The 21,852-nt window shown below is 43.6% G+C and overlaps 2 protein-coding genes across 2 annotated transcripts in view; both read left to right on the top strand.

The window, feature by feature from the left end:
* The first annotated feature begins 4,585 nt into the window (after positions 1-4,585).
* On the top strand, positions 4,586-19,983 carry PNN (pinin, desmosome associated protein). Its single transcript, XM_084842944.1, has 9 exons — positions 4,586-4,763; positions 5,113-5,184; positions 6,864-6,932; positions 7,304-7,376; positions 7,465-7,559; positions 15,486-15,561; positions 16,617-16,772; positions 16,852-16,990; positions 17,666-19,983. Exons 1-9 carry the CDS (start codon positions 4,651-4,653, stop codon positions 18,943-18,945), a joined length of 2,073 nt encoding a protein of 690 aa, XP_084699070.1. The 5' UTR covers positions 4,586-4,650; the 3' UTR covers positions 18,946-19,983.
* Positions 17,798-21,852, top strand: part of MIA2 (MIA SH3 domain ER export factor 2) — an 83,212-nt gene continuing 79,157 nt past the window's right edge. Inside the window, exon 1 of the mRNA XM_084842929.1 lies at positions 17,798-17,812. The gene's annotated coding sequence lies outside the window, so the exon portion shown is untranslated. The remainder of the gene's footprint in view (positions 17,813-21,852) is intronic.

Genomic DNA, 21,852 nt, shown 5'->3' with positions numbered 1-21,852 from the left:
TTCCTGGCTGCAGTCAGCGTCTGCAGTAATCTTCGCGCCTAGAAAGACAAAGTCTGTCACTGCCTCCACGTTTTCTCCCTCTATTTGCCAGTTATCAATCAAGCTGGTTGCCATAATCTTGGTTTTTTTTAGGTTTAACTGCAACCCAGCTTTTGCACTTTCTTCTTTCACCTTCGTCAGAAGGTTCCTCAGCTCCTCCTCGCTTTCAGCCATCAAAGTGGTATCATCTGCATATCTGAGATAGTTAATGTTTCTCCCAGCGATTTTAACTCCAGCCTTGGCTTCATCAAGCCCAGCACGTCACATGATGTGTTCTGCGTACAGGTTGAATAGGTAGGGTGAGAGTATACAACCCTGCCGTACTCCTTTCCCAATCTTAAACCAGTCGGTTGTTCCGTGGTCTGTTCTTACCGTTGCTACTTGGTCGTTATACAGATTCCTCAGGAGGCAGACAAGATGACTTGGTATCCCCATACCACCAAGAACTTGCCACAATTTGTGATGATCCACACAGTCAAAGGCTTTAGAATAGTCAATAAAACAGAAATAGATCTTTTTCTGAAACTCCCTGGCTTTCTCCATTATCCAGCGGATATTGGCAATTTGGTCTCTAGTTCCTCTGCCTTTTCGAAACTCAGCTTATACATCTGGCAATTCTCGTTCCATGAATTGCTGGAGGCTACCTTGCAAGATCTTGAGCATTACCTTACTGGCATGTGAAATAAGTGCCACTGTTCAATAGTTTGAACATTCTTTGGTGCTTCCCTTTTTTGGTATAGGGATATAAATTGATTTTTTCCAATCTGTTAGCCATTCTTGTGTTTTCCAAATTTGCTGGTATATGGCATGCATCACCTTGACAGCATCATCTTGCAAGATTTTAAACAGTTCAGCTGGGATACCGTCATCTCCTGCTGCCTTGTTATTAGCGATGCTTCTTAAGGCCCATTCAACCTCACTCTTCAGGATATCTGGCTCTAGCTCACTGACCACACCGTCAAATCTATCCCCGGTATTATTATCCTTCCTATACAGATCTTCCGTATATTCTTGCCACCTTTTCTTGATCTCTTCTGCTTCTGTTAGGTCCTTGCCATCTTTGTTTTTGATCATACCCATTTTTGCCTGGAATTTACCTCCGATGTTTCTAATTTCCTGGAAGATGTCTCTTGTCCTTCCTGTTCTATTATCTTCTTCCGCTTCCGTGCATTGCTTGTTTAAAAATAATTCCTTATCTCTTCTGGCTAACCTCTGGAATTTTGCATTTAATTGGGCATATCTCCCCCTATCACTGTTGCCTTTTGATTTCCTTCTTTCTTGGGCTGCTTCCAGTGTCTCAGCAGACAGCCATCTTGCCTTCTTGGTTTTCTTTGGGACGTTTTTTGTGGCCGCCTCCTGAACAATGTTGCAAACTTCTGTCCATAATTCTTCCGGGACCCTATCTACTAAATCTAGTCCCTTAAATCTATTCTTCACCTCCACTGCATATTCATTAGGAATATTAGTGAGCTCATATCTAACTGATCTGTGGGTCTTCCCTATTCTCTTTAGCCTGATTCTAAATTGTGCAATAAGAAGTTCATGATCTGAACTACAATCAGCTCTAGGTCTTGTTTTTACCGACTGCATAGATGTCCACCACCTTTGGCTACAAAGGATGTAGTCAATCTGATTTCGGTGTCGATCGTCTGGTGAAGTCCATGTAGGACTCTTAGGTTGTTGGAAGAGAGTGTTTGTTATGCACAGTGATTTGTCTTGGCAAAATTCTATCAGCCTATGTCCTGCTTCATTTTGTTCTCCCAGACCATGCTTGCCTGTAATTCCAGGTGTCGTTCGACTACCCACCTTAGCATTCCAGTCTCCTGTAATGAAAATAACATCTTCTTTTGGCGTACTATCCAGTAGGTGCTGCGGATCCTCATAGAACTGTTCTACTTCTGCTTCTTCAGCATCTGTGGTTGGGGCGTATATTTGGATCACTGTGATGTTAAATGGCTTACCCTGAATTCAAATTGAGATCATTCTATCATTTTTTGGATTGTATCCAAGCACTGCTTTAGCCACTTTATTATTAATTATGAAGGCTACTCCATTTCTTCTGTTGTCCTCTTGTCCACAGTAGTAGCTCTGGTGGTCATTTGATGTGAAGTGGCCCATTCCAGTCCACTGACACCCAAAATGTCTATATTTAATCTTGACATCTCCCCAATAACCACATCCAATTTGCCCTGGCTCAGAGATCTTACATCCCAGGTTGCTATGGTGTGTTGATCTTTAGAACAGCAGATTCGTCATTCACCACCAGCACCATCGGCTGCTAGCTGTCCTTTCGGCTTTGAGCTAGCTGCGTCATCACATCTGGGGCTAGTTGAACTTATCCTCTGTTCCTCCCCAGTAGCATTTTGACCATCTTCCGACCTGGGAGTCCCATCCTCTGATGGCATACCGACATATCTCTGGTTGTACTGATCCATTTATTTTTCATGGCAAGAATACTGGGGTGGGTTGCCATTTCCTTCCCCAGTGATCGTATTTAGTCTGACCTCTCTGCCATGACCTTCCCGTCTTGGGTGTCCCTTCATGGTTTAGCTCACGACGTCATTGAGGTGCTCAAGCTCCAGCACCACGACAAGGTACCAATCTCCTTTGCTGGAGTTTTTCTGTCTAAACATTTATAAGTTTGTGCCCTTAATGTATAGCAATCACACACTAGACACAGACTAGGGTGTTTAGGCTATACAGCTGTATCAACCCAGTTGCACTTGCATCACTGTCTCTCATGCAAAACAAAAATTGTTGGAGAAGCCCGCAGGATGGGGAAGAGATGGAGGAATTGACTGTTTATGTGGCATTCTATATACTCTCCCATAACTGGGATGGATTCTTGCGCTGGCACAATTCTGCATACTCAAATCATGAGCGTTGGTAGAAATCACACCACTGTAACCCAATGCACAGCCCCAGGGATATGTGGGTTCTGCCTATGGAGTCGCTATGGGTGTTGTCCATGGATGATGCCATGGTTAGTGGAATAGCTGTACAATCGATATGGATTCTTTGGAATCAGTTGCTTATCACTATTCCTGGATTGATTATTCTTTCTACATTGTTTATGTCTTGTTGAATTGCTGTTACATTAGGATATTAAACTTCTCACAGCAACGCAGGACTACAGGATCAGTTTGCACTGCAGTCAGACACAATCGTAAAAACAAAGGATGTTTAAAAGGTTTGCACTGTTCTGTAAAGTGATTTGGAATTGTAATGGTCTTATGTGTTTTTTTATGAGACTGCGATAATCTGTATTTACGGCTAAATCGTCACGTGGGGCATTGCTGGCCTGGGCCCAAATCTATTTCCCAGGACCCCAGATCTATTCCCCAGAGCCTTGACTGTCCAATGGTGCCAGTGGAAGATTTTTTTTTTTGGCTTAATTGCTATTCAGGGGACAATTTTCAAGGGGGATTGCAGCTGGGAAGAGAAAGGTCAACTCTGTTACCACTGTTCCTGAATGTATACTTCTTGTTCTTTATTCACCAGTTAGATCATCACTTTGCCAGGACATAGATTTCAGGAGCCCCATCCCTGGAGAATGGATCTTACTGGACTGCAGAATCTCTGTGGAATTTTTCAAGTCTTGTTAGTGGCCTTGTCACTGACCTGGCCCTTGTGGATCACTGGAATATGCAACTGATCACGGCCTTCAACAGGACTGGTCATGCTGGTTCGGGATGATAGGAGTTGTAGTCCAGCATATCTGGAGGGCAGCATGTTGGGGAAGGCTCAAAGCTGGTCTATTCTGTGGCTCTGAGATCAGCAAAGCAACAGTCATACTGTTCCCACATCTATTTGGTGACCCAGTGATCCCACTACTTACATTTTTGGCTCTGTAGCCAGATAAATAGATAATACAGCAGGTACAAAGAAGGCAAGGGCACTAATTACTGGGGACACATTTATTAATAGTTACAGTCCATCATACCAATTCTGGTTTATGCTATTTAACTCCGCTCGCTTTTTGCATCCTGATCCTGCGGTTGTTGACAGAAGTAAATGCCAGAGTTCCATGGAGTTACTCCAGGCATGTAAGAGTGCATGGGATTGCAGCCTTATAAAATCTAGACATCACTCGCCCTTAGAAGTCTGTTTAGTCCTGCTCCTTGCACTTCGAAGAACCTAATGACTCGAGCGCGCGAAAATAAGTAGGTCTGGTCATGCGGTAGGGCGGGAAGAATAAAAGAATCTACCTCCGATCCCTGATTGGTTTACTTGAAAGGCTAATTTACCACTTGGTTGGTTGGTTAGATGTCATTCTGCTCTGGCAAGTAGGGATTGGCCGGAGAGAAGCAAGACGATTGTCGAGTGGTTGGGAGCAACGTCGCTCCATCGATATGGGTTCCTCACTGGCTAAGAAGAGAACTGCTGATTGGAGCAACCTGGTCGCATTTAATCTTACAAGGTGGCGATTGGTTTGGGATTGCTCGTGCCTGTTGGGTAGAGACGTTGTCGCTCTAAATCTTGAGCAGCGATTGGTGGATTGCTTGGCGGAGCCACGTTACGTGAGGGTGGGCTGACTCCCCCACCCGCCTTTGCCCCCGCCGTGCTTTCTGCCGAGACCTGGCTGGCTAGGCCGCGCTTGTGGTGGCTGGGATGGCGGTGGCTGTGCGGGCGCTACAGGAGCAGCTCGAGAAGGCTAAGGAAAGCCTCAAGCACGTCGATGAGAATATCCGCAAGCTCACTGGCCGGGACCCCAATGATGTGCGGTGAGGCCGCAGGAGAGGAAGGGGGGCTGGTTCCGAAGATAAATGGGGGGGGGGAGGCGGTTAAGGTTGTTCCCACCGATTATGCCGGCGGTGAGCGGGAAGCAGAAAGGAGGCGTCTGAGGCGGGGAGAGGGTTGCCTGGAAGGAATGGGGAGAGCCTGCACCGAGGGAGGCCTGCTAGTGAATCCGTTGGTGGTGCCCGCGAGAGTTGGGAGGTGGCGGCTGCGCTCTAAACACGAGGTCTCTAGCGCCGTTCCTTGGATTGAAGGGTTGGTGCGGGGGTTTCTCTGCCTCCCCCCCCCCCGGCTGTTATACTTTATTTGTGCGTGTGTGTGTGTTTTTCTCTCCAGGCCCGCTCAAGGTAGATTACTGACCATCACAGGCCCTGGTGGAGGTAGGGGGCGAGGAAGTATATTGCTGAGGTAAGAACCTATGGACGGGAAAATGACGCCAATTATGTTTGCTGCTGCTGCTGCTGCAGGCAGCTCCTATGCTTTGTGAAATGCTGGCTTCCGTTTCGACTATTCAGCCATGGCTCATGGAGAAGTCGATATGCATTTAAGGGCTAGAACTTCCAGAAGCTTAAGTATTGTGTTAATTTCTAATTTAATATTTTTAGAGTCTGTGCTCAACTGCTATAGCTGTGCTGGGGGTATAGAGGGAGAAGATCTGCTCACAGCCTCAAGCATCATACTCTTGGGCAGCCATGCAAATAACTGGGATGCTTAACCCATTGGTTGCACTGCTTCTGGTTCTCTCTGCCATTGCTGCCCTAAAGTTGGGTGCCACGGTACTTCTGTTTATTCTAACCATAGAATAACCCATTTCAAATCAGGAGAGAGAAAGTGTGTAGTTGCCTTAATGTTGGATTGGCAGACTGCTGTGGAACCTGTGTAAATGGCTCTCTGCGGAGAGTCTAGCATAGGACGTGTGAAATGTGCCATTTGGGCTCATCTTTGGACCATTGTTACTGCCCAAGGATAGGTAAGCTACTAGCAATTTCAAGGCTGCTCTAAGAGCTACAGGTCTTCTGCAGTGTTGCAGCCAAATAGAGCATGGTATGTCAACTGGGTATGCCTTTCTTGGTTCACATGGGATGGTTCATAGCTCTAGTTTTGGAGATGATCAGGCTGTGATCTTAATTTTTAATACTGGGAAGTTTAAATTGCTGCATTTATTCACTTATTAAAGTATCTGTTGAAGGCTGGTAAAGCCAGGAATAGGACCGCGGTGGCTTAGTGGTTAAGACGCTGAACTGCAGACCGGAGGGTTGGCAGGATAGCAGTTCAAGACCCAAGTGCCGCATGACAGAGTGAGTCCCAGCTCCTGCCAACCTAGCAGTTCAAAAGCAAGAAATTGCAAGTAGATAAATAAATACCGCTTCAGCGGGAAAGGTAACAGCGTTCCGTGCACCTCGGTGTTCAGCCATGCCGGCCGCATGATCACGGAAGCGTTTTCGGGCAGCGCTGACTCTTTGGCTTAGAAATAGAGATGAGCACCACCCCCTAGATTCAGACACGCCTGGCTGGGGACACCTTTACCTTTTTAAAGCTAGGGATAAACTTTTGAGCTAGTGGCATCATATGACTTAACAAGCAGTCTTCTAAGTTTTTCAGCTACTATTGATAATTTTATATACAGTACTTATAGGATCCCAGTATAAGTAATACATAAGAATTTAGTGGCTACTGCTTTCAGCTGTCCCTTTGCTGCCATGACATAATTCTGAGTGCCTCTCCCAGCCGAAAACTGGCACTGGGAATAGAGCAAAGTGCATAGCCACCAGAGTGCAAGTCTATAGTGGCTGAACATTTGGTTCCTGATGTCTGTCTGTCTCATAAGGGCTACATGTTTGAAATCTTGATGTGAGGTGTGTGTCCTGGTAGTACTTCATTACTTTAAATGCTATTGCATTCTGGAGGCTACACGCGCAATTCTATCCCTCTTACATAGGCAGCTGTTTCTCACCTCAGCTGAAACAATTGTATGGCTGTTCTAAAGTTTGTTACATGCAAAGCAAGACATTCAGCTCTGTAAAGTATTATGGGTTCTTGGCTTTAAAGTTGTTTGGGGCATGCTCATCTGATCTGTTTGGTTTCAGGCGTGGATTCTCGGATAGCGGAGGAGGACCCCCAGCTAAACAGAGGGATTTGGAAGGGGCGACCAATAGGTGAGTAGAGAGTGAAATAGGCTTAAGAATGGGGTAACTGAAAAACTACAGACGCAAATGGCGTAGTTTGCGACTGTATAGCCCGTAGTTTGGCTGCATTTAGCTTAATCTAAGAGCTTTAGGGCCGCAAATGGCGTAGTGGACGCCATTTGCATCCGGAGTCAGCCTCAGCCAGCGATACGGCACAGCAATGGTGGCCGTATCGCTGATGCTCCGAAGCCGACGGTGGGGAGGATTCTGCAGGGAGGCGGAGGTAAGGGATCCTTTCCACCACGGACTCCAGAGGCCGGATTCTTTTGAATCCGGCCTCATTGGGGTCCATGGAGGATTTCTCTGACATCCCTACTTTTGACACTTTGTCTTAAATTTAGGTTGGCTGGGGAACGTCGGACAAGGAGAGAATCGCGCCATGAAAGCGACGCAGAGGAGGATGATGTTAAAAAAGTAAAGCATACCTAAAAGTTTGTTTGGCGTTCGGGGGGGGGGAACATGAAGAAGTTTTAATTAATCTAGCTTTTCCCTATCCTTGCAGCCAGCATTGCAGTCTTCTGTTGTTGCTACCTCCAAAGAGCGAACACGTCGAGACCTTATTCAGGATCAAAATATGGATGAAAAGGGGAAACAAAGGTATCGTACATTCTTTCACGTGACAGGAATGTTTTCAAATTCTAAGGACACTGTTTGATACATGAAGAAGCATAGGATACAGGAAAAGTCAGAATCTCTCCCCACCCATTTTTTAAAGAGAGACAGCCTGTTCTTGTCTCGTTCTTTTTGAAAGGGGGATGTGGAATGCTGGCTATTTCTGAATGCTGTGCTTGTTCATGTATCAAACATTGGCAATTAGTTCACACTGTCTTTGCCTGTTTTTTTTTTTTAAGATTTGTGTGTGCTCCACCAGGCAACTCATTTGAGATTGGTGTTTGAAAGATAGCTAAACCCTGCATGTGTCAAATCTGGGCCACAGCTACTGGAATATTGTCTTCATGTTGCCTTGCACAGTTCACATTGCCTGTTCATATGCAAGACAAAATAAAACTTTGATAAAGATACTGACACTCTGATCTCAGACTATTGTTTGTATATATTTAAAAGCCATTTTAGGGATTTATATCCCACTTCTTTGGGGTGGGCAGGCAATATACAAAGCGGCATACAGAATTTCTAAAAATATAAATATGCTCCTGTTCAGATTTGGCCTGTGGGAGTTCCATTGCCCTATCATATTCTTGTTTGTTTGGCTTCTCTTGCAAGGAAGTCTATGACCTGGCTCACACATAATGCTAACCCATGGTTTGTCCTGTCTAACGTTTGTCTGGCAGATGGTCGAACAAACTGTGATTTGTTTTCTCAGTCCCTGGATAGTTGATTTCCTTCATCCTTCACCTGCTCCCTTCCTGTATCCCAGATGCCTTTGGATGACTGTGGTACCGGCACGTAGAGCAGCTGGGTTAACACTTTTGCCTGCTGCCTCTGTAGCTTGGCCAAATAACCCAACAGTAAATCATGAGCTCTCTTTCTGGGTTGTCTGTGGTTAGGAAACCATGGTTTGTTAGCATGGCTGTGTTCACACATTACAACAACTCTGAATTCAACAATCCATGGATTAGCATTAATGTGTGAACCACGTTTGTTTATTTATGTATTTATTAGCCACCCATCTGGCCAGTTACCCAGCCATTCTAGGCAGCATATGGTACAAATAACACAAAATACAACAAATTTACATAATCAACTAAACAGAATAACATTACTGTAAAAAAACTTACATGTCCTGACCTTGATGTCTAGCAATGAAACCTAATATCTTGAGTTGTCTTGAGCTATTTTTGCATCAATTTTAGATTTGTAGTTTGTGGGAAAGTAGTCTAATAACTTGGATAACCTCGTAAACTAATCCAAGCATCTTTAAGTGTTGCGGGCGGTGAGAGAGAATTGAATGCTGTGAATTATTTTGCTCCTTTATGCTTCTATCAGATTTGGGCTAATGAAGGAGGAATTTCCAGTATAAGCCAGGAATGTGGGTCTATGATACCAGTATCTAATCGCTCAAGCTGTTCAAACAAAATGGGTTGCTCAAACAAATCTGTTTATTTTTATAAAGAAAAGCAGCATATACATTTCTAAAAAATGATTTAATCCAACCTAGGATTGTAACCAGAAGGTGATATAATCCTATCTCATTTCAGAGTATGAGTTACTTTGTACATATATATGCAAGAACACTGAACAAAGCAATTTGCCATCCAATCCTACAAATGTTTTTTCAGAAATCTCCACTGAGTTCAGTGGGACTTTTAGTAAGTGTGCAAAGGATTGTAGCCTTATTTTACGAAGCCAAAGCTGGTATTTACTGGTGTCTTTACATGAGATGGAAAATCATATTCATGGGACCTTCATGTTTTGTAAAACCATAGGTATTTATAGCTGAGAGCGATAAGCAAAATTCAGAGCTTAAACAGGTAGATGGTGTGAAAAAGAGCATGCAGTCCCTCAGATGGTCTTGGTGGATTATCTTCATAATATACACAGTGATGGTTCCCAGAGCCTGGGGCTGGATCTCTGTGACTTTGCAGTTCTGGGCCCCCAGTATGTGAGACTAACAACAGCAACATGACCTATTGTACTATGCTGATATATTTGATCTCACAAGCCAGATGTTTTTGTTAATTTGTTTTTTATTTTTAGTTTATTAACATTTTTTTCTCATTTTTTTAAAACAAATTATTTGTCTTGTTACACACACTTCCATACCAGTGGGACTCTGTTTTTAACCTGCAATGAGTAGAGGACCAGGCACTACTCTTGAACAACCAGAAAGCTAGACACAAAAAGGGAAAAGAGACTATGGAAGGACAAGACTCCAGTGGTGGTGACCTGCAAGGTGTGTGCCATGTTTGTTTTCTTGCTTGAGAACAACGTGGCCTACCCACGCAACAAGTTGATCACAGATCACACTACTGGAAGAAAGAGGACTGGACCGGAATAAGAGAACACGAAGAGTTCTTGGACAGAACGGTGGAACTACAGCAGCAAAGCAAAATATAAGAGGTAGAAGAGCAACAGCAAGCTGAGGCAGAAGAGGAAACTGCTGAGGTGAGGAAAAATGAAGGAGAGGATACAGGAACAGAAGAACTAGAAGACACTTGGCACCAGTGGAGGCAGTGGAACTAGGGAACCATTTCCAGGTACTTGAAGATGAGGTTGGAGGACAGCCTGCAGAGGAAGAATTACAGGGGAACCTGCATGAGAGTGAGCAAGAGGCTGAAGGTACGCCAAGCAGAGGCGATGAAACCAAAGCCTACAACAACAAGAGAAGAGTTGTAGTAGCAGGAGACTCCTTGCTGTGTGGGATTGAAACCCCAGTATGTCATGAAGACCTGTGGACTCGCCAGATATGCTGTCTCCCGGGAGGATGGATTAGAGACGTGACGAAGGGTTGCCTGCACTCATAAAGCCCACTGACAGGTATCCCTTCTCATCCATGTGGGAACAAATGATACCGCCAAGCAGAGCTATGAAGAAATCACATCAGACTTTGAAGCTTTGGGAAGGAAACTCAAGAACTTTGAGGCCCAGATAGTTTTCTCATCCATCCTTCCAGTAGTTAGAAGAGGGATAGAAAGGGAAAGGAAAATACTCTGGCTGAATGACTGGCTATGAAGGTGGTGCTGCCGAGAGAGATTTGGATTCTGGGACCACGGGCTATACTTCCTGGAAGATAAACTGTTGGCAAGGGCTGGGAAGAATGTGTTTGGCCACAGCATGAAGAACTTTATCAGGAGGGCTTTAAAGTGAATTCTGCGGGGAAGGGAGATGTAATGTTGGGGGTAACAATGGACGAAGGCTCATGCACCGCAACAGAGAGAACAGCTCTAATAGCGCCCAATAATAGTCTTCAGACACATGTAGGAAGAAAGCCAGACCATGAAGCACATGGTCTTCGATGTCTATATACTAATGCCCAGAGTATGGGAAACAAACAGAATGAACTTGAACTCTTAATTACAGGAGGCAAATTATGACTTGATAGGTATAACTGAGACTTGGTGGGATGACTCTCATGACTGGAATACAGCAATTGAAGGATATAACTTGTTCAAAAAGAACAGGAGGAACAGAAAGAGAGGTGGGGTTGCACTATATGTGAAAAATACATATCTGCACAGAAATACAGAAGATGAGCTTGGTAGCCCCATCGAGAGTATGTGGGTTAAAAAAATTGGTGCAAAGAATAAAAGGAACCTGGTGGTCAGAGTCTACTACCAGCCACCCAATCAAGGAGAAGACGAGGATTAAACTTTTGAAAAGCAAATTGCCAGTGTTTCAAGGAAGCATGATGTAGTAGTAATGGGGGACTTCAATTTCCCTGATATTTGTTGGGAGACAAATTCTGCAAAACATGGCCCTTCTAGGAAATTCCTGATTTGTGTGGTGGATAACTTCCTCCTACAGAAAGTAGAGGAAAAAACTAGAGGATCGGCTATCCTTGACCTGATCCTAACCAACAGAGATGACTTAGTAAGTAAAGTAGCAGTTACAGGAACTCTGGGGGAAAGCGACCATGTTGTACTTGAGTTCTTGGTTCTAAGGGAAGCAAAAGCTGAGTGTAGCCAAACTCGTACCCTGGATTTTAGGAAAGCTGATTTTAATAAACTCAGAACAATGATAAGTAAGGTCCCATGGCAAGAGACTCTAATGAGAAAAGGAGTCCAAGATGGGTGGGAATTTTTGAAAAAGGAAACTCTCAAGGCAAAATTACAAACAATTCCAACAAGAAAAAAGGGTGGAAGACAACAGAAGAAGCCAGTGTGGCTTCACAAAAAGCTTAGAGATGACCTGAAAACAAAAAAATACACATATAGGAAGTAGAAGGAAGGCCAAGCAACAAAGGAAGACTACAGGCAGGTAGCACGGAATCGCAGGGATGGCATCAGGAAGGCTAAAGCTGAGAACGAGCTGAGGTTAGCGAGAGACACTAAAAGCAACATACATAGTAAAAGACAGGAAAGAAATGGTGGTTCAACTATTAAATAAGGATGGCAAAATGATAACAGATGACAAAGAAAAGGCAGAAGTGCTCAATTCCTACTTTGGCTCAGTCTTCTCCCGAAAGAGGGAATATGATCCCCCTGGCAAAGGCGAAGTATAGGCTCAAGGGGCAGGATTGCAGCTTGAGATCGATAGGCATATAGTCAAGGAACACCTAATTACTTTGAATGATTTCACATCTCCAGGGCCAGATGAACTGCATCCTAGAGTAATAAAGGAACTGGCAGAAGAATTCTCAGAACCACTGTCTGTGATCTTTTGAGAAATCATGGAGGTTGGGGGGAGTGCCAGATGACTGGAGGAGGGCTAATGTCCCTGTCTTCAGAAAGGGTAAAAAGGAGGAACCTGGGAACTGCAGACCAGTCAGTCTGATATCAATCCCTGGGAAAATTCTGGAGCAGATGATAAAGCAATCCATCTGTAAGCACCTTGAAAACAATGCGGTGATGACTTGAAGCCAAGATGGATTTGTCAAGAACAAATCCTGCCAGACAAATCTGATCTCATTTTTTGATCAAGTAACCTTCCTTGTAGACTGTGGGAATGCTGTGGACATAGATGTCAGGGTGGATATTGAGCCCATAGAGCCCCAGACTAGTTCTGATTCTGAGGAGGACCAACTACCCGTGGGAGAGGAGCTCGCTCATCTCTCACAGGCACAGCAGCAGGGAGAGATTCCTCCTGCCTGCATTCCTGAGACAGAGAGTGCCCCTAGCAGTGAGAGAGCAGGGGATGGGATCTTGCTGGATGCTCGGAGGGAGTGGCGCCTGATGGAGGGCACTGAGAGGCGGTGCTCTGCCCGCTTGGCGCTAAAACAGCGGTTGCGTCCCGAGGATCCCCAGGTAAGAGGGAGGACCTCTCCATAGCCCATAAGTTCAGAGTTTTCCCGCTCTTCCCCTTCAAACGGGGACCAACTGCCTTACCTGGAGCTTAGGCTACTCTGCTAAATACCCCAGTGCGTTTCCTTGCTTAGTCGCTGGTGATTAGCATCTGAAAGAGTCATTAAATTGTAAAGGAATAAAGCCTTGGAAAGAATCCCTTTAGTCTGTGTCGTGAGTTGGCTATTGGAGGGGACTTAAAGAGGCAGCTAGGGTGCTCTGACAATATACCTCGACTTCAGCAAAGCTTTCAACAAAGTGCCCCATGATACCCTGATGAGCAAACTAGCTCAAAGTGGGCTAGATGAAACAACAATCAGGTGGATCCACAGCTGGCTACAGAATCGGACTCAAAGAGTGCTTACCAATGGGATCTTCTCAAACTGGGGAGAGGTAACAAGTGAGGTACCACAGGGCTCAGTCCTGGGCCCAGTGCTCTTCAACATTTTTATTATAATGACTTGGAGGAGGAGGTGCAGGGAATGCCAATCAAATTTGCAGATGACACAAAATTGGGCGGGATAGCTAATACTTTGGAAGACAGAAAATTCAAAGTGATCTTGATAGACTGGCACACTGGGCAGAAAACAACAGAACGAAATTGAATAGGGATAAATGCCAAGTTCTGCACCTAGGAAAAAGAAACCAAATGCACAGTTACAAGATGGGGGATACGTGGCTCAACAACACTACAAGCGAGAAGGATCTTGGAATTGTTGTCGATCACAAGCTGAATATGAGCCAACAATGTGATGTGGCTGCAAAAAAGGCCAATGCTGTTTTGGGCTGCATTACTAGAAGCATAGCTTCCAAATCCCAGGAAGTACTAGTCCCCCTCTACTCAGCACTGGTTAGGCCTCATCTGGAGTACTGTGTCCAGTTCTGGGCACCACACTTTAAGAAGGATGCAGACAAACTGGAGAGGGTTTAGAGGAGGGCAATAAAGATGATCAGGGGACTGGAAACAAAGCCCTATGAAGAGAGACTGAAAGAACTGGGCATGTTTAGCCTTGGGAAGAGAAGACTGAGGGGAGATATGATAGCGCTCTTCAAGTACTTGATAGGTTGTCACAGAAAGGAAGGCCAGGATCTCTTCTCGATCATCCCAGAGTGCAGGACACGGAATAATGGGCTCAAGTTACAGGAAGCCAGATTCCAGCTGAACATCAGGAAAAACGTCCTGACTGTTAGAGCAATACGACAATGGAACCGATTACCTAGGGAAGTGTGGGCTCTCCCACACTGGAGGCATTCAAGATGAGGCATCTGTCAGGGATGCTCTGACTTGGATTCCTGCATTGAGCAGGGGGTTGGACCTGATGGTCTTGTAGGCCCCTTCCAATAAATCATTATTCTATGATTCTATGTCTTTTCTCTGGCTTATTTTTATGCAGAAATGCTGTCTAACTCAATGTGCCTAAATACTGAGTTTTGACTGTTTTCTGCAGTTGCAGAAAAGTTGTAGGATTCACCTAGTTCCTCTCAAAGGACATGTATGTGTTGGAATTTAACTCTGGCAAAGGTAATCCAGTGCAGTCATGATTTCCAATGAAATTGTTGTAGTGAGAGGCAGACATTTGAATGTATTAATGTTGGGACCAATTTCTTTCCCAGCATAGTACACCCCTGCTGCCTATTTACAAGTATGTTGTCTGAGCCAAGGTTCTCAGATTTCTACAGCTAGCCATCAACGAAGACTTCAGTAAAAGGTGGCTGTAGGCATCTTTGTACTGAAAATGTAAATTGGTTTAACCTCTATGGCTTGCTGTCATTCCTGAACATTTTGGGGATATCAGAGATTGATTAGGGATTCTGGCTGAGTTTATTATTTATTCAGAATATTTTTGAATTGCTACTCCACTCAAATGAGCACTCAAGGATGTACAATAAAAAGAATAAAATGTGTCTCACCAAATTACATTCTTGTGACTTTCCACAAAGAATCCCAACAGATGTATTGTTTTTAGTGAAATAGATCTCTTGCATGTATCATCTTCAGCTTTAGGAAAATGTCCAGGCTGCATTGCTAGAAGTATAACCAGAGTTATTTATCAATAAATGTCAGGTGGGATGGATTTAAATCACCAAGAAAAAACATCCCCCATTTGCTGATTCCCTGCTCCTTTTGAAGCCCCTAGCATCACTTCCCCCATTAATCCAGAGGGGCCCCCAACCTTCCAGGGTAGCTTTTCAGGATGGATAGGAGACTGCAGGGGGAGGGGGGAATGAGTAAAGATTGCTTCCTCCCTTGTTAGCCAGCAGAAAAGCTCTGCTGGATCAAAAGTCTCGTACCGATGGAAGGCACCCATCCATGTGTAGGAGGCTTTTGCTGGATCCAGCCTAAGATATTTCAGCATCATGAACCAACAACTTTATAGAATGTTAACATTGTGTAGTAAATGATAGGTTTTTGTTGAGAATGCTGTCTGCTCACCATCTCCAGTTACCTTCCCGTGTTACTGTGGAAACTTACACCATCTAGTGGCTATGTTGATTTTATAAAAATAGTGTTCTCTAGTATTAACTGCCAGAAGCCCTGGAAGATTTTGAAAAGTTTTATTTTGTTTCTAATAAAACTTATGAAAATTTGCAGTATAATCATTCTTTTCCCTTTTTCTGTCAGGAATCGGCGTATATTTGGTCTGTTGATGGGTACTCTTCAGAAGTTCAAACAAGAATCAACGGTTGCTACTGAGAGGGTATTAACTTAATACCTAGTAAATTGTTTGAGAGGGAAAATGTAACGGTTTCATACAATTGACATTTCTATACTGTCTTTTGAGAAGAATTTTACTTCTACTGGCCTAATGGCTTTCTAGCCATGTATGTTGCCTCACTTTTGAAAGTGTTAAGACTTTCAAAAGGTCGTGTGTGTGTGTGTGTGTGTGTGTAAAGGCAAGCAGGGAGAGCTCCTAAACATGATTTCTTAGAAATTAGTCCTGTTAAGTTTAATAAAATGTAATTGATCTACAGCTACAGTCCCAAGTAGTCACCGTAAACTTAATTCTGGCAATCAGCAGAAAAAACTTCTAACATACTTGCCAATATTACCCATTACTCCTCCACTTGAAATTGCCTTGCTCGACACGCGAGGAGCACCTGTACTTCTGTGGAGTAGGAAGTGAGAAAGCGAAGCCTCACGAGCCACTAAAAGCAATAGTTGGTTACTATCTCCAGCCAGCCAGAATGTGAGGACCTCTGGACTTTCTAGTAAGAATTAGGATTCCACCTTAGGTAAAACTTATTGTATCAGGACTTCAGTGCTGACTTGAATTCAGGATCACAGGGATCAGAACAAGTTATGCAGTACATGGATTGTATCTATCTATGTCATCTGCTAGCGGACGGAGCTCCTTCTCACAGAAAGAATCTCCACCCAGTCTTCAGGAATCCCTTTTCCCTCTCAGCTTCCTGCGTGCCATAGGAGGCAGAGGCACCAGGGAAATTGTAATTACTGACCAGATATTGTTAGGAAACTGTTGCTTTTGCCTGTAGTATGTGCTTATGCCATAAAATATTTGGAATTAATAGTTTTATTTGACTTTAAAAATTGAATTTGTTACGTTTGCATGTTGTGATAATCATACTGTTATTCTGTAAACCACTCTCGGGGCGGTTTACAGAAGTTAAAACATTAAAAGACAATATACAGAGTGTAAAAGCCATTTACATAAATGGCTTTTAAACTCATATTAGTAATAATGGTATTACTGAATTAACCTTAAACAAATCTGAAACTGTTTCTCCACCTCAGCAAAAAAGACGGCAAGAAATTGAACAGAAACTTGAAGTCCAGGCAGAGGAAGAGAGAAAGCAAGTCGAAAATGAGAGGCGAGAACTCTTTGAGGAAAGACGTGCTAAACAAACAGAGCTGCGGCTATTAGAACAAAAAGTTGAACTTGCTCAGTTGGTGAGTGTGCATTCAGCAGCTGCCATCTGTTTGTGTTTTGGATGATAGTGAAGAAACAAATTTTCTTTTTGTTTACCAGCAAGAAGAATGGAATGAACACAATGCCAAAATAATTAAATACATAAGAACAAAGACAAAGCCTCACCTGTTTTACATACCTGGCAGAATGTGTCCTGCTACACAGAAGATGTTTGATGATTCTCAAAAAAAATTAAACGGTATGTTGTGGCTGGTAGAGTAGATGTATTCTTCTCCAATCTCTAGTTGCCCTGCATTTGCAGCTAGATAACTGATTTCGGCTGTCTAGTTGCAGGACTTTGGAGTGGGGGTGGGGGGATGCTGGACGACGCATAGGAAGCGTCATACTGGCACTTACGCCCTCCATGCCCCCTTTTGCCCCGCTCTGCGCTGCTCATCCGAGCATGGAGCCCAGGGATGATCCACACCACCTACGAAGGGGCAGGAGGCAGTTTTCTGGGAACAGACCTCAGAGTGTGGGCTCCAAAATCAGTTCCAGGAAACAGAACAATCATATGGCCGTCTAGCCCCTGTCCAACAGCCATAGGATTGCGTCCTAAGTTGCTTTATGTAGAGGTAAACAAGTTTTCAATGTAAAGAGCATATTTTAGCTTTTAATTCTTACTGCTGGGTAACTAACGTATAGCTTGTAACTTGTACATTTGTAGTGTGGGTAATGGGTTTTTGCAACAAGTCCACATGACAGACATATATGTGCTTGTCACATGATACTGAATTGCAGGTTCATAAACTTTTTGCATGGATTATCATTTTTCTGAAACTTTCCTTGTGTGAAGTGGCTCAGATGGTCTTTAAGTGAATCAGAACTCTGTTAATTATCTATGCCAAGCTTACTGTGTTCTCTCTTTCTTCAGCACTGTTTGAAAGTAGGCGCATTGAATTTGCTGAGCAAATTAACAAAATGGAAGCCAGGCCCAGACGACAGTCTGTGAAGGAAAAAGAACACCAGGAGGTGCAGAAAGAAGAAAAGAAGGAAGACCAGAACAAGGAGCAGGAAGAGGGTAAGGCGGTTCAGCAGGTGGAAGAGATGGAGACAGGTAATCAGAGCAATGATGTAGAAATAGAAGATGTAGGGGAAGAAAAGGAGGTAGGTGCTAGTCACAGTGATGGGGAGATAGAGCAGGAGGAGGATGAACAGAAAGAGGAAATGGAGGTTAAGGTAGAAGAGGGAGCTGCGGTTAAAGAGAATGACAGGCAGCAGGAAAATCAGGAGGAGGAAGTTGTGTTAGTAAAAGAAAGTGAAAGTATTCTGCCAATAGATGGAGAGCAGGATGTGATGGAAACTAATGAGGCAGATCATGAAGAGCCACTAGAAAATGAGAATAGTAAAGAAATGGAACCAGAAGTGGAGTGTAATGCTCAACCAGAACAGGAGGGGCCTATTGCTGCCCTGGAGAAAGAGGAAGCCAGCAAGCCAGAAGTTGAAGCTGAACCAGAGGAGGCAGAAGAGAAGGAGCTTGAATCCACTCCAGTATCAGAGGCTGAGGCCCAGCCTCAGTCAGAGGCTGTGCTTCGGCCACAGCCTCCACCACTGTTGGAATCCGCTCAGGATCAAGAGCCTCAGGTAGACAAAGAAGAATCTGTAGTGCCTGAAAAGCTGCCTGAGATTCAGGCAGACCAAGTCCAGGCAGTAACTGTAGAAACCAAGAACAAAATTAGGAGCAGAAGCAGGGGTAGAGCAAGGAACAAAACCAGCAAGAGTCGAAGTCGGAGTACTAGTAGTAGCACTAGTAGTACTAGCTCTACAAGTAGTAGTAGTGGCAGCAGTTCTAGCAGTGGCACCAGTAGTAGTCGGAGTAGTTCCAGCAGCAGTAGCAGCACTAGTGGAACTAGCAGTCGAGAGAGTAGTAGTAGTTCTAGTACTAGTGAGAGTAGAAGTCGAAGCAGAGGGCGTGGTGGGCACAATAGGGATAGAAAGCGTAGAAGGAGTTTGGATCGGAAGCGAAGGGATAATTCAGGAGTAGACAGGAGTCACAAGTCTTCAAAAGGTAGCAGCAGAGATGCAAAAGGATCGAAGGATAAAAGTTCAAGGTCGGACAGAAAGAGGTCTATATCAGAAAGTAGTCGGTCAGGCAAAAGAACTTCGCGGAGTGAAAGAGACCGTAAATCAGACAGGAAAGACAAAAGGCGTTGACAGAAGAGACCAGGCTCCCTAGCCTAATCTTTGCAGCAGAAGATTACTTGAGTGAAAGGATTCCATGTGAGGAAGAAAAGGCTGCCTTAATTGCATGCTGTATAAAATCTTTTGGAGAAATGCAGACTGTTTACCAGGCAATTCTTGTGCTTTTTACATGATTTTGTAAAAGGTTATCAAATTATGTGAAGATGCAGATGTGTACAAATAAAAGAATTGACAACCCCTCCATCTTTTTAAATATGATCTACTTAGGAGTTTCTGTATATTTTAATAGATTCACCATTACATTTGTGAGATTTCAATTCTGTATCATAAGTCTTTTTGGTAGAAATAAATGTGCATTTTACAGAGGTTTGAGAGAGCCTGTTGCCACTTCATCTTGCATAGAAATCTTTCTCGCTTTATTGGCATACTTCATGCAGAACACTATTATTCTAGTCAGTAATCCCCTCACATTGCAAATAAAGTAAATTCCCAATCCTTATGAAGGGGCACACACCTGTGCATAATTCAGGTTTTCTTTTCTGTGCTTTCACTATACAGTGATTTTAGCTTTTACTAATGTTCCTTGATGAGCTAACTGTCCATATATATATCAGAGCAAAATAGGTACATCAGGCCAATTCTAGTTTAGACATCTAAAATCTGTTTAGAAATTCCTGTAGGTATTCCCAAAGCCTTGGTTTTCCCCTAGTGCTAGGGTAATGCTTGGAACATTTTTTTAAACTTCTGTGCTTTGCTGTATAGTGGAGGAAGGCTACAGGTAACCTTCAAAACTAAATTATTGTTGGCCACAGACTAACCCTTCAAAGGCCAATAAATTAATTGGAGACTTACATGTATGTTGTGTTTTAAGAATACCTGTTGAATGGAGAAACTGGACTCAAACTTGGAATTTCTGTAACAGCTAAAGCAAATAGATGGCAATATAGCTGCTGTAAAGAGGTGACTTACTGTTTTTAAACTTTCTATAAAATTACAGTGTATTCATTGGCCTGTTCTGTAAAGTCCAAATAAAGGTAGCTTTATATACTATTGGCTGTATTCTGCATTTACTGATAATAAAAAGTGCTTTATACCTGTTAGTCACCTGTCCATACGAAATGCTGACACAGATTAGAATTCTCACTCCCAATCATAAACGCGCATTAAAAGGACAGCAGAAAATCTTACTTTGTATGTAATAGCCCACACTGTAAGTATGAGGTAGATTACAACTAGTCAGTATATTAACATATGATCTGTAATCCTGAATGACGCTGGGAAAGGGGTTGCAGGATAGAAAGTGGTTTAAAGGTGAGATATTTTAACTGGTTTCTAGTGAGGTGTTTTTTGAAGAATGCCTTTTGAAAGCATTTATAGGTAGGCCTCCACTCTAGCTGGAAATCTTTTAATGGAGTAAAACTGATCAACCATAGCAAGCTGCCATTGGTCCATCTAGTTCATTGTTTTCTACATTGGCTAGCAGCAGCTCTCTAGGGCTTCTTTCAGATGGGTCTTTCCTAGCCCTACTTGGAGATTCTGGAGACTGATCCTTTGCCGTTCTGCATCTAAAGCATATGCTGTACTGCTGAACCTACAGCCCTTCCCCTATCAAATCTGCATGTGGGTGAAAACTATTTCCATTGGATATTGAAATCTCCTATTTAAGCAATTTTATTTGTTTACCTGAATTTTGTCCTGTACTTCAGCAACCATTTTGTCTTATCACTGTGTCTGAAAGATTTTGGTTAACATTTAACATACAAAATAGAAGCAGCAATAATCCAATTCCAGTTAAACGGTGAATATATTCAGAAAGCTAAGAGATCTTAAAAGCTTGGCAAAATGTTATTTCCTAGTGCCTAAGAGGTGTGAACATAGGTGCCAGGTTGGACTCCCTGGGTAGGCCATTCCAAAGGTGAGGAAGAGCCACCACTAAAAAGGCTTTCACTGGTTGACTCAGGGCAGTCGCACCTTAGGTGGCAGGGGCGCTTGGACAAAGGCCTTAGATGACAACTTCAGTGGACAGGAGGATTGATCCAAGAGTAGTCCACCTAGTAATGACTGAGTTGATACTTTTAATAAGGGTCTTCACAACATGCACTTAATCACTATGCTAGTTTGTTCTACATCTGTTCTGCCTTTCCTTGAAAGTAGTCCCTATCCCATTGTTCCTCCCAGACCAATTTGTCACCGTAGCCTTCGTTTTCCCATGAGTGACTCACACGCTGTTCAATAGTGACTGAATATCAAACTAAGACTGATGCAGACCACGTAAGCACTTCCAGCATCCATGTAAGTTTGGCACATTAAAGCTTCCAGTGGTCCCAGCCACAGGGAAGTAGTAATCTGTATACTGAAGGAAGTTCCTAGAGCTTATGTGTATTGGTGATTTACTAGTTTGGTGAGGTAGACAGTAGATGGGAAGAAGATATACTGGATTAGGTTAGTCAGCTGTTCTCCAGAGATGAGAACATGAATGGAGAGGCCAAATGGAGGAAGTGAGGCAGAGGTTGGGATGTGAAGGTTTGTGTGGAGAGATAAATGTCAATAGCTAAGAACTAGGATGAATGGGGAGGATGAAAGGAGTAAAACAGGAATGGGCAATTCATGTCCCTCTAGGTGTTTTGGCCTAAAACTCCCCATCAGCCCTAGACAGGAGGGATGATGGGAGTTGTATGTCATAACATCTGGGGGAGGGGCATAATTTGGCAACCCCCAGTCTAAGGAGTAGATGGAAGTGACAAGAGGAAGAGATGATGCTTTTGAGAATATTGGAACTGCAGGTCACAGAAGGAGCAAGAAGCAGAATGTTGAGAGGTGAGCGCCACACAGTGTCCGCTGAACTCAGTAACACCGGTGAGAGAACAGGAAGTAGATGTTTTGAAGTTCACCATCCAGCATTCCTGACTATTAGTTATG

This window comes from Heloderma suspectum, chromosome 1 (genome assembly GCF_057233095.1).
Source record: "Heloderma suspectum isolate Gila_16-S chromosome 1, 16-S_ref, whole genome shotgun sequence".
NCBI lineage: Eukaryota > Metazoa > Chordata > Lepidosauria > Squamata > Helodermatidae > Heloderma > Heloderma suspectum.
This window is presented reverse-complemented; position numbering and strand designations above follow the sequence as displayed.